Source organism: Monodon monoceros, unplaced genomic scaffold (genome assembly GCF_005190385.1).
Source record: "Monodon monoceros isolate NGI ecotype Baffin Bay Population unplaced genomic scaffold, NGI_Narwhal_1 Super_Scaffold_2, whole genome shotgun sequence".
NCBI classification, from domain to species: Eukaryota; Metazoa; Chordata; class Mammalia; order Artiodactyla; family Monodontidae; genus Monodon; species Monodon monoceros.
Genome location: NW_021703776.1, coordinates 63,033,534 through 63,045,656, shown reverse-complemented (window position 1 = coordinate 63,045,656; position 12,123 = coordinate 63,033,534). Strand labels below are relative to the sequence as shown.

The following is a 12,123-nucleotide window of genomic DNA, read 5'->3' as shown; positions in this document are numbered from 1 at the left end:
ACTAATCCCATTCCTCAGGGTTCTGCCTTCATGTTCTAATCACATCCCAAAGGCCTCATCTTCAGACACCATCACACTGGGGATTTGGTTTTGACACATGAATCTGGGGAGGAGGGAATTCAGTCCACAGCATTAGCGAACATTTGCTGCATGTGCTCTGGAGAATGGGACCAGGGGAATGAAGGAAGATTTCAGGGCAGCACTCAGGTCCAGTTGCCAATGGAATCTAAGAATTCATATGAGTTCCTGCCTTCCAAGCCATGGGATTTCTCCAGAACTCTTCAGTAGCATGGCCATAGACCCAAAGTTGGACAGTGGGATTTTGCCAGGTCAGTGAGATGGAAGGACCATGCAGGGAATGCGGGGGGAGATCCTGACAGAGAGAGTCGCAGTGATGGGCTGGGCCCTGGCACTTGAGATGGAATAACAAGGAGACTTAGAGGCATTGGAGGTGGGTTGCTTGGATTTTAAATGCAGGAGCAAAGCCAGATTGAGGTGACGACAAGAAGCAGGATGGGGCCATTGGAGTGGGGCAATGACATGGAGTCGGAATGCAGGTCACCAGAGATGAGGATTTCAGGGAGCAGAGAGGTTCAGTGTTAGGTGCTTAAGTCATTTGCAGCAATAGTAGGAAGTGAGAGGATGGGGGGCCAGGGCTACAGTAAACGGTGGGGGGAGTGTTACCAGGTAATCTGTAGAGGACAGCAACGATTGAAGGGTACAGATGACAAGGGCTTCAGAGGAGCTTTCCAGAGGCAGAAAGGAGCTCCAGGGAAAGAAGGGGGTGGAGATACGAGGGAATGAACCTGTTACAGGAGAAAGGGCCTCTGAAAAGAGCCAAGAGGTACAGACCACTGAGATGAGCTGAGTGTATTAGGGATGGATTGTTGGCCTCAGGGAGCACAAGGTAAGGTCGGGTGGAGGAAACAGCTTAGTGGGGAGAGGATAAATTGTGTGATACATCCAGGTGCTGACCCTGGAGAATGGGCTCGGAGGACTGACCATTCAATGTCCAGATGAATCAGTCTCCCACCTTATCTGCATCTGGCAGCAGGTGAGGGCGAGGCTCAGGCTATGAGTCAGCAAAGGCCCGCTGGATGCGAGCAAGTCCCTGTTCACATTAGAGGCTAACAGTGGGATTCATTGGCTCCCAGTGTTCCTAAGGCCACATGTGTGTGTGTGTGTGTGTGTGTGTGTGTGTGTGTGGGTGTTTGCGGGGCAGAGGTGCTCAGCCTCATTTGGCGAGGAGTCTGCTCCGGTGTAGATAGATGGAGCATTTCATGCTCCAATCTCTTTAATCCTTTTATTTATTCCTCAAACTTATATTAGTTGTTTCTTCCCTTCCTCATTCCAAAAAGGATTTAAGATGTTCCTGTTAGCACTTACTATGGGTCAAGCACACAAGGGTTTCGGATATATGTTGTTCCCTCTCTATAACGTGTTTTCCAAGTTTCCTTCTGTTCAAAGATCTATTGTTCCAACAAGGCCTAGACAAGTTTCATCTCCTCCCTGAAAACTCCTCAGTCGTTTCAGATGCGGTCTTTTCTCTTTGGAACTCTTTCAGTACTTGTGCTCTGAATTACATATTTCCCTACGCAATCATATTTTCTCCTAGCTTACCCTACCTCTCCATTGAAACTGTAAGACCTTTGGGGATAAGGACTTTATGTGAATTTTTAATGTCTCTGAAATCCACTAAGACACCAAGGACATAGTAAGCCCTCAGTAACAGGAACTGCATTTTAGGGAGACAAGCCCCTCTGTAATGGAGTGTTTCTTGACAGTGCACTAGAACTAGGACTAATAATGAACTTTCTGAGTTTCTCAGGAACAGTCATTGGAGCATGAACAGTTTAAATTACAAGGTCAGCTACCAGAAAGACAGAAGATAAAATTTGAAAAGCAATAAAGTGGCAATTTACATTTGTTCTCACCAGAGACTAAAGAAATACATTCATTGTAACAGTGACAAGCTAATGTTGGGGCTTTGTGGAAAGTTGAATGTTATACAGATATACTTTGTTGCACTCATTTTAGGTTTCTGTGAAGTGTGCCTGGATTATGCAGCTTCCTCTCTTGATATGAGCAACTGCTGAGGGACACAACTGTCAGAATCTAGAACTTGACCCCCAGACACTTCTGCAATAAACACATCAAGTGACCTAGTTCAAGGAAATGAGAAACAGATGCCACAGTCAAGATCCTCCTTCTGCTGTCACTCTTGTGGGTAGGAGAGCGAGTGGGAGGAAAAGGCGGAAATTTGGAAGTTTTAATTAGGGCCTTGAAAATGCAAATGTAAAGAAATAAGGAAATTGGTTCCCGGCAGTCTTCCCTTGACCAAATTTTGCTTTTCATTGTCCATTTAACAATGTTTCCCTGGTCCCTATACTTTAATATCGCTAGGCTTTATTTTGGGGCATTTACTTGTCTTTATTATTTTATGCACATTTCCTCCTTTTAATTCCCTATTTCTCCATCCCCAAAGCTTTTACAAAATTAGTTTTTTAATTAAAAATTTTTATTTCAAATGCCCAAGATGTAGCTTTTAGTGAGAAAAGGACTGGGCTTGTATCCTGGTGACCAGACCAGGGATTTTTCATGAGTGGTTGCTCTGTAGGGTTTCTATCCTTGGAATTTGTCTGCTTTGATCCAGTATTTCTATAGTGTCACATAAGGAAGTACCTTTCTGGTACATCTGGAACTCCTGAAAAAAAGGCATTAAAGGTGGCCAGTAATTGTAATACTTTAATCTGTATTCATTATAATCTTGAATTACTTCTTAGGATCATCTACACACATTTTTTTTTTAAAAGCAGCTTTCAGTCCCCCCCACCCCCTTTCTCTCTCTCTCTCTTTAGCGTCTGTCCACCACTATGTGGCAGCCCTTAGCCTAAAGATATGAATATGAATAAACTGCATTCTCTGCTCTTTTGGTCTCAGAGTTATAAAGACAAAATGAAATCTGGCACATAACTTTCATGACTATTCCATTTTTTGCTCTACCGCTCTCCCTGTGTGAAACATCCTCCTTTCTTGGGGGGAGGGGAGAGAGAAGTAAGAGCAGTTGCCTACTATTTTATCCAAGCTTAATGACCCATGAAATGGTCATCCTTTGTAAGCATGTGTGGGAAGCAGGAAACTTCAAGGGGAGGAGCAACTGCTCAGACAGCTGAGAAACTTGAAGCCCAGAGCGTGTGGGTCTGGTCTAAACATCACACAGCTGTCCTTGCTCCTCAGCACTCTGTTCCTCTGCATCTTCACATCCATTCTAGACTGTCAGCTTCAGGCTTCGGGAGGACAGAAGACTTGCCACCCTCCGTATACAGCATCCACTGCTTTGAACATTTATCGAGCAATTACTTTGATGGAAGTAATTGTTAGATACCTTACATATACTGTCTTACTTAATTTTTACTAATCTGTAGGGTAGATGTTTTTATTACTCTTATTTTAGGGATGAGGAGACCGAGACTCAAAAAGGTCTGGTAGGGCTTCCCTGGTGGCACAGTGGTTGCGAGTCCGCCTGCCAATGCAGGGGACCTGGGTTCGTGCCCCGGTCCGGGAAGATCCCACATGTCGTGGAGCGGCTGGGCCCGTGAGCCATGGCCGCTGAGCCTGCACGTCCGGAGCCTGTGCTCCGCAACGGGAGAGGCCACAACAGTGAGAGGCCCGCAAACCACAAAAAAAAAAAAAAAAAAGGTCTAGTAACTTGGCCAAGGTCATAGGGTTGGTACACGTCAGAGCAAAGACTGGAATATGGGCCTATTGTCACCATGTGTTTTGACCAATATGCTAGACTGCCCCCACTTGGTCGCCAAGAAGAGAAGGGACTCCTCAGCACTGGTGGAACTGATCAAAACCCACTGGGTATGGCTTAAACAATAGGTGTTCCTCTTTCAATACAGTTCAACAAATTTTCACAGTTAAGCTCTGGGTTAGGCTCTGTGGGACAATATGAAGTTGAGTAGGAAAGCTTCTTTGTTTTCTAGAAATTCGAGACCATGGGAGGAGGGCTAGAACTAAGTAACTTTCAAGTGAACTACAGAACACAGCATATTTAATCTTCATCTGATTATGTTATCTCCTGCATTCATTCACTCAATCACTCATTTATTTTTTCAACAAGTGTTTTCTCTGGCAAAATGGTACCAGTTGAATCCAAGAGGGAAACACACTGGATCCATCTGACACATAATTTCAGAATACAAGCATTCTGTAATATCACTTCAATAATTTTTTAAAAAGTGTCTAAAAATAGTTGTTCCCTGTTCTGATGAAAGACAGGTGAAAATTCAAATTCACAAAATATATAGAGTATGAGGGATTATTAATTAGCATGGCAAATTTTTTCCCTTTACAAAATAATTAATTGCCCTTAAAAAGGCATAACAGTGAATGGATGCCGATATTAATTAACTTCCTTAAATAACGAAATCGCTGGACAAAGAAACTTAAGGGCAAGGATCCACAGCCACGTGAAGCACCTGGAATGACAATGGAGATAATCAGAACGATGTGGCTTGATTTACAAAATTGGGAATTAAGGACAACTTTTTGGAACAAGCCCACTGGACACCGCAAGTAAAGGAACTTAGTTATCCAGGAGGCTGTAGGGTTTTGTCCAAAGAATGCAAGGGTGGGGGGGGGGGAGAAGGGTAACTGGGATCTGCCTGGTTTTCCCAATCTTCCTGGGCTTCCTTCAGTCATGCCTTCCGCTTGCTACGTGTAAGAAAATGCGTTTTCGACTAAGGTTTTGTATTTTAACAGCAAATAAAGTTTTTCTGCTTTCTTTCAAGCCACAAGGTTACAGCATTTAAAAGTAACAGAACATACGATAATTTTTTCTTCTCGGTCCACTCAATTTTATCACCCTCAGCCTGGGCTCCTACCCTGGGTTTCAGTTTTAATGTCAGGCACACACTTGTGTCTCGACCCTTAACAGCTCCCCTTGAGATACTCTGCTGCCATTTAAAATCGGGTTGCCCCGCTCGTCGTATCAGCGAATGCGGGAGCTGCACTCGGCAGCGCTCTAAACTGCAAGGCCACACATTGTGGAGTAACGTGACCCAGTGGCTCTACTTTGTTCTGCTCTTCTTCCAGCGGCAGGGCCACCGAGGCTCCAGAGCGCACGCACAGCGCCCCCGCGTGGTCATTCCCGAGCGTCCCCTCCCCGGTCCGGCCGTCCCCGCGACGAGCTGCTTGGGCCACGCGGGCTTTCTCGGGGTCCACTTGCAGCCTTAATCGGGTCCGAAACTTCGACCAGCGGCCCCCGCCCCGAGAGGGCCCTTTATTCCTCCCGGCCGCTCCCAAAGGGAGGGACAGCCGCTCCCGGGAGGCGATCCGTGCCCTCGCCCTGGATGAGTCCTGCACAGGTCCTACGTAGGGCCGGGGTCGCCGGGCTGCCCCAGGTCGGCCCCCCGCCCTCGCCGGAAGTCCGCGCGTGCGCGCTGGCTGTCCGGGAGCGCGCGTCCGGCGCGGAGGGGCGGGGGGAGCGGGACCGCAGCCGCTCACAGGGTGTCCCCGCCCCCGCCCCCCGGCGTTCCGCGGTCGCCGTGACAACCGGAGCAGCGGCACGGCGGCGGGCGCACGAGTCCGGCGCCGCCTCTCGGTAGCACCGCTAGGGAGGCAGCCGCCGCCAGGCCTTGCAGCTTTCCCCGCCTCCCCGCCGGCGGGGAGGGGCCGGCCCGCCCTCCGCCCGCCCGCCTGAGAGTGAGCGGCGCCGGGGCCGCCCCGCCGGCCCGCCGTTCCCCGGCCGCCGTCCGGGCGCGCGCAGCGAGCGGGCGCGACTATGCCAAGATGGTCCTGCAGGCGCGGAACAAGCACCGGGAGGCGGCCCCCAAGCCGCCCCAGCCACCCCGTGCCTCGCAGTCGCCGCTGAGGGGGTCGCCAGATGTCGGCGCCGGGGAGCCCGGGCCCGAGCGCGCGCCCCCGTCCCCTCGGCGCAAGGGCGCCGCGGGCAGAAAGGGGCCCCGCGCCGAGCCCGCCCCGCCGCTCGCCGGGGGCGGCCTCGGGGGGCGCTTGGCGGCCGGGCTGCGCGGGGCGCTGGGCCTGCGGCTCTCGGGGCGCGGCCGGACCTGGACCACGCTCCTACTAGGTGAGCAGCCCAGCGCGCGGGCGCCGCCGGGACGCGGAACTTTGAGGCGCGGGCCCCCTCTCCCCTTCTCCTCCGCTCTCCTCCGGCTTCCGTGCCGCCGAGCCCCGCCGGTCGGTCCCTGCCAGTTCGCAGCCCTCTCCGAGTTTTCCTGGGACATCCTTACCTCTTCCTTCCCTCTCCCTCCCCTAGGCTCGGTCTTCCTCGCTCCCTTCCTACTTGCTCTCTGTCTCTGCTTTAAAAAAAAAAAAAAAAATGGCCCCGAGATCAACAGCTGCCCGGCCTGGCAGCGAATTGGCAGGTCTGCGCTAACGAGACTGGACGCTGCTGATTGGCGCGGGCCGGCAGCCTTCCAGTTATCTCGCCTCCTGTCCGGGAGAATGGTTTGCTTTGGGTTGGAAGCGATTCCACTGAACTCAAAGCAAAAGCACGTCCCGTGTTCTAGAAAGTTGCTAAACTTATAATTAAATTTTGGCGTGCTGTTTTTTTCTTGGCTGCAGACACCGCCGATGGCACTTTATTTGTGATTCCCTTCCGCACGTCACCTTCCCGGTTGTGTTGTGTTTTGGGCCCCCAAGCTGGGACCTTGCTGACCTGGGAAAGATTGGTATGGAGGGCTCCCCCTCATCCGCTGCCTTGACCTAACGGATGATATGTAATGATGTGCTGAAAAAAATAAAGTTGAAACATTCACATGTTGTGGACCGACTTCAGATTTCCTTTGTTTTCTGGTCGACATTCTGATAAGGCAAGTTATAGCAATTTGGATAATAGGCCTAATTTTTCTAAGTCTAAGTCAGCAAGTAAAATGCTGTAACACTGCTTTTTCCTATATAATGTCATTAATGGGCTTTGGCTACTGAATTATTTAACTCTTGGTCCTTTCAAATTCCTTTAGTGACCCCAAAGAATTTGGAGTTCAGTATAGACCAGGGAATAAAATACAACAAATCGGCTTCCCCTGAGATCACAGCCACTCAATCATAGAAAGCCAGTCATCACCGTGTGTGTGCGCCTGCACACACACACATTTTAATGGGCTCAGAAATGTTGATATTGCTTTTGGGGTACTTTTTTTTTTTTTTTCTATTGTAGATTCAAGACTAGAGAAATTCAGTATTTTCAGTACATTTCTCCTTTTTTTCAGTAGCGAGCTTGAAAAACCTTGCCAGTGTGCAGGTTAGTTCAATTCACCTTGGGGAGGCAGCATGGTACAGTGGATGAGACAGAGGCTCCTGATCCAGTTCACTGTGTTTAAGTTTGGTTTAAGTTTCAAGTTATTTCCTTTGCGAGCCTTGCCTTCTCTGTGACATGGGATTATCACCTGCCCTACTTACTCCAGGGCACATCCTGAGGAGCAGAACTAAAAGGGGTGGGTACTATATGGCTAGACACTTTGTATCTAAAACATTTAACAAGTTTTAGTTGCTGTTAAACTAAAAGCACAAGCATAATATTGATTTGATATCTGGTGACAGAATGAAGTTGCATTTTTCTTGAATAGATAGCTACTATAAACATTAACCACTCTGTAGCAAAATATGGAACGGGCATCACTCCTTAAGGGAGGTTACAGTAACAAATCATAGAATAATATCTATTGCCATTTTCTTATGTGCATATTTTCTTTGCTTGTAATTTCATTTCCTTTGAATCTTATATTGGATGGCTTATATTTGGATCTAGTAATGGTTCATACCTAAGTTTTGTGTTAATGTAACAGTGTGACACTTTACTTGACTCATCCCTTTGGGTATTGGAAAGAGGTACAGTGAAGGTGCTGTCCCACATTTTTGGATGTACTCTGGACACTGGCCATCAGATGGATGGAGGTTGGATGACCAGACCAAGGTCTAGAGACTTTCTGTCCTTGCTAACCGTTTACATGAGGACACGGGGCAGCTTGAAAGATGATTCTGGAGAATAACCAGACCTGGAATGTTTGGTTCTTTCTCTGGATCTGTACTCTCAAAACCTGTAAAGAGGAGCAGAGTTTAGACATTTTTGAAAGCTGCCTCATTTTCACTCTTCTTCCCTCCCAGAATGAGTGAGAACTGAGCTGACATGGTATGGTTTTTTAGTACAGGATTTTGCTATGACAAAAATTGTTTCATTTGTGTTTTGGAAGAAATTTTACAACTTGAGGCTCCCTGATAGAAGCACACCTTTTAAAGAGAGGCAGACTAGGGGTCCCTAGTCTCTCATCTCCTCCACGTGTGTGAAGCACTGATGGGGAACTCACAACCTACCAGGATGGCCCTTTCCACTGTTGGGCAGTCTTAAGCCCTGTTAAAAAATCCATTTTAATAAACGTGTTTTTCTTTTTTTTAGACATTATTTACCATTTAATGGTAACAGTCATAAAGAAGGTCTTTGAAATGTTTATTTTTAGATGTTTCAACCCAGTAGCTCCCTATATCAGCCAGGGGAGGCAGTGGTGTAGTAAGAAGAACCATGACACAGTGTTTTCCTAACTTTTTTGACCACAACCCGCAGAAAGCAACACAATTTACGTTAAACTGCTCACACTTCTGAAAATCCAACCCTGTATATTTATGCATGTGTCTCTCTGTCTGTCAAACTGTTTTATGTCAGTGTCCTGGCACGAAACAGATTTAACAAGTGGCCTGTTTTCAAAAGTGTGAGCAGGTTTAAGGAACCCAAAAAGGACACTGAAGCACCCAGGGATTGTCACCAGTGGGAAGGTGCTACCACCTCTGGGCCTGAAGGGGAAAGGGAGCTTCCTCCAGAGCTGAACCCAAGGAGAGCTGTGGAGTGGGGGCAGGATCACCCAAGAAGAGTGACCCCAGACACTCTGCCCACCCTCTGATCTCCCACTGGTGCCTCTCACTGGCTGTCCAACGGGAAATCCTTAGGCAAGGGGTCCAGCTGAATCATTCTGTAGGGTCAGCCTCCTGGGGCTGGGAACAAGGCAGAGAAGGGAGGAGAACGGATTTGAAAAGGGAAATGGAGACTAAGAGCAGTATGTGCATACATTTAAAATAAAAAGGTCATGCACTGTACTCACTCTGTAATGTACAGTGCATTTTGATTTTCTGTTCTGTCCTTTTTCAAAAAATGCTGTTTATAAACCATTAAGCGGATTTCATGATCTAGTATTATGACCCACAGTTTGAAAACACTGCCTTAGAGGAACTGTTTTCTGATTCTGTACCTGTTTCAAACTCATTGGTGCCTGAGCAAAGCATTTAGCTTCTCTGAGCCTCAGTTTGTACACATGTAAAAATGGGAGACCTGGACTAGACTAGTGGTTCCCAACCTTAGCTGTATACTAGTGTCACCTGGAAACTTCAAAAAATCCCGAAAGCTAAGCCACATATCAGACCAATTAAATGAGAATCTGGGGTGGGTTGAGGTGGAGGGAAGCATTAGTAGCTTTAAAGTCTGATGTTCTGCTTCCCTTTAGGAGCCGACTGTGTAGCATCACAGAGCTGACATTCCTACCTGACAGCAATCCCCTGGAACTAAGTGTATCTACCCCTCCCCTCTTTTAAATGGGGACACAGCCCAGTTTGCCAAAGTTTCTCCTAATCTCTATTGTTTTCCCAAAACGGGCTGTGAGTTGCTATTTATCATCTGATATGTCTGTTATTTTAATTGGAGTAGCATTCACGGAGATGGTGAAGACTAGGGGTGTGGTGAGCGGACAGATTTAAGGGAAAAGGTCAAGAATTCTATCTTGGACATGTTACCTTTGAGACATTCGTGAGATGTCCAAGTAGAAATGTCAAGTAGGCAATGGGACATAAGAGAAGAGATCTGAGTGGAAACATAAAACAGGGAGTCATCAGCAAATGGATGGTATTAAATTCATGGGAATTGATGATAGTATCCTCTCCTGATATGGAGTTTACTCTGTGCCAGGCATAGTTCTAAGTATTTTAGATTAACCGACTTATCTCAAATTCATTTAACTATTAAGTCAGTTCTCACCATGACACTGTGATTGTCATACCCATTTTACCAGATTGGGGACCTGAGGCACAAAGATGTTAAGTAACTTGCCCAAGGTCACCCCTAGAATGTGGAAGGGTCAGGACTTGAACCCAGGCAATGTGGCTCCAGAGTTCATGCTCTTGACTGCTATGCTTATATTTCATCTTCTCTAGGGTGAGAATAGCAAGAAGAGAAATGAAGCCCCAGGGTCCAGTTCAGAGAAACCCCAACATTTAGTGCTCAGTAAGCATTAGCTTTCTTGTTTCTTCCTTCTTCAGGGGAAATAAGGAAGAGAGGGATCATAACTAGAGATAAGGGAATAGAAGTGGAAAAAGAGCATATTGGGGTTGGCTTAATGGGCAAGAAAAGCTGAGGAACCGAGAGGCACAGGGGCCACTGGCCATCTTGTGGTATGGCTTTCAAACAAACACTTAGACACACCTGAGCACCAGCGCTGAGGGTGTGTTAATACATAGATGTTGGGCTAATACAGTTCCCTGAAAGCCAGTGAGTTGGATGGGTATTTGGGCTTTTAGAGAGTTTCCTCTGTTTAAAACCAGTTTTTTCTTTCTAAAGTACACTTCTGGTTAACTTTAAAGAATGTTTATAATCACTTAAATATATGTTATTAAAATATACAATTAGGAGGGTTCTGAATATGTGATATTCATGAGAGCTCAAATAAATAACAAATGTGATAAGTTTAATTTGTGTAAATATAAGGATATATTACCAACTCGTGATTGATTTTTGGCCCATAATATGGCATCAATACTGAAAGCAGATAAAATTTTATTATCTACATGTGTGTATTTGGATGTTGCTAAAATTTGCACTGTAGCTATTTTTGTAAGCTTTACACACTTTGTAAGATTAGGCTATATTATAATGTCTCTTAAAGCTTATGTTAATGAGATATTCACATTATCATAGAGACTACAAGCCTGTGTGCTTGTTTCCAAATGGGGTAGCATAGGCTTTATAATTTATATGTTTAATCTTAAATTCTTGTTTTGCTAGTTCATCTTTTACCATCAGGTTATACTTTGCCCAAACCATTGGAACATTATTCTTCCAAGGTCAAGAGTCTGCTAGTTTTCTTTAGTTACCATTCTGATGATTACTAGTCATAAAAGTTAGTAAAAATTACACCTCTTTCTAGGTCAAAACTTTATATTATTGTTTAATCCCATAAAAAGCAGTCCTGTTTCATAGGAAAGATCAGTTCTCCATGGGTGATCTTTCATAATTCAAGAATCATTGAGTACGATTAAGTTTAAAAAGTGGAAGAATTAATTTTTGGAGTACATAAATCTACAACTATTGTAACTTTTATTTTTGTTTTGATACTAATTTTCATTTTCTCAGCATTATTACTGTCTTCCCCCCCCCCCCCCCCCGCTGAATGCATTTAAGAGCTCATATATCTTCATGTTTTCCTGGCATATTTCCTCATATTTGACTTCCTTTCCATAGTAACAAATTATCAGGTGTGTTTTCCAGTACTTTCACTACACGTAATTGATTCTTGGATGGCATTTTGTATTTTAAACATAGCAGCAAATGTTAACATAACAGCACAGTCACCAAAACCAGTCACAGAAGTTCTGAGTGATTCATTGTACTGACCAAGGATGGAGGTGATTTTATCTTCTAGTTTACAATAGCACCAACTATATCTTAAAACACAGTTTATAAATCACTTGGCCAATAACTTTTGAACACTTGCCATCTTGACAGATTTTTAATTTGAGAATATTGTTATAATTGAGAAGAGTGAGGCTTTATTCGTATGTTCACGCCAACTCAAATTTGCCTAATATACTACTGCTCTGCATTGCATTTTCCTATTACTTCCTAACAGTAACCACTGCTTTTTGTAGTGCAGCCTTTCAGTGCTGAAAATGTCACACCTCAGAATATTTTCCCCACGTTTTAATACTAATCATAAAGTACTTACATAACTAGCAGAGAGCTACTGTTTTCTACTTATGTTTAAAAGTTTTTTTAAAATAAGACCTGATTCGTCACTCTTCTCATCTTTGATCTTCATGGAAGTTTCATGGGAATCTAGA

At 45.5% G+C, this 12,123-nt stretch overlaps 1 protein-coding gene across 11 annotated transcripts in view; it reads left to right on the top strand.

The window, feature by feature from the left end:
• The first annotated feature begins 5,765 nt into the window (after nucleotides 1-5,765).
• DPY19L1 (dpy-19 like C-mannosyltransferase 1) overlaps nucleotides 5,766-12,123 on the top strand; it is a 259,805-nt gene continuing 253,447 nt past the window's right edge. For all 11 annotated transcript variants that reach the window (XR_003795119.1, XR_003795120.1, XR_003795117.1 and 8 more), the window contains exon 1: nucleotides 5,766-6,094. Coding sequence is in view for 1 of the 11 variants with exons in the window: in XM_029233113.1 (XP_029088946.1) it covers nucleotides 5,797-6,094 (298 nt within the window). In the remaining 10 variants the exon portion in view is untranslated. The remainder of the gene's footprint in view (nucleotides 6,095-12,123) is intronic.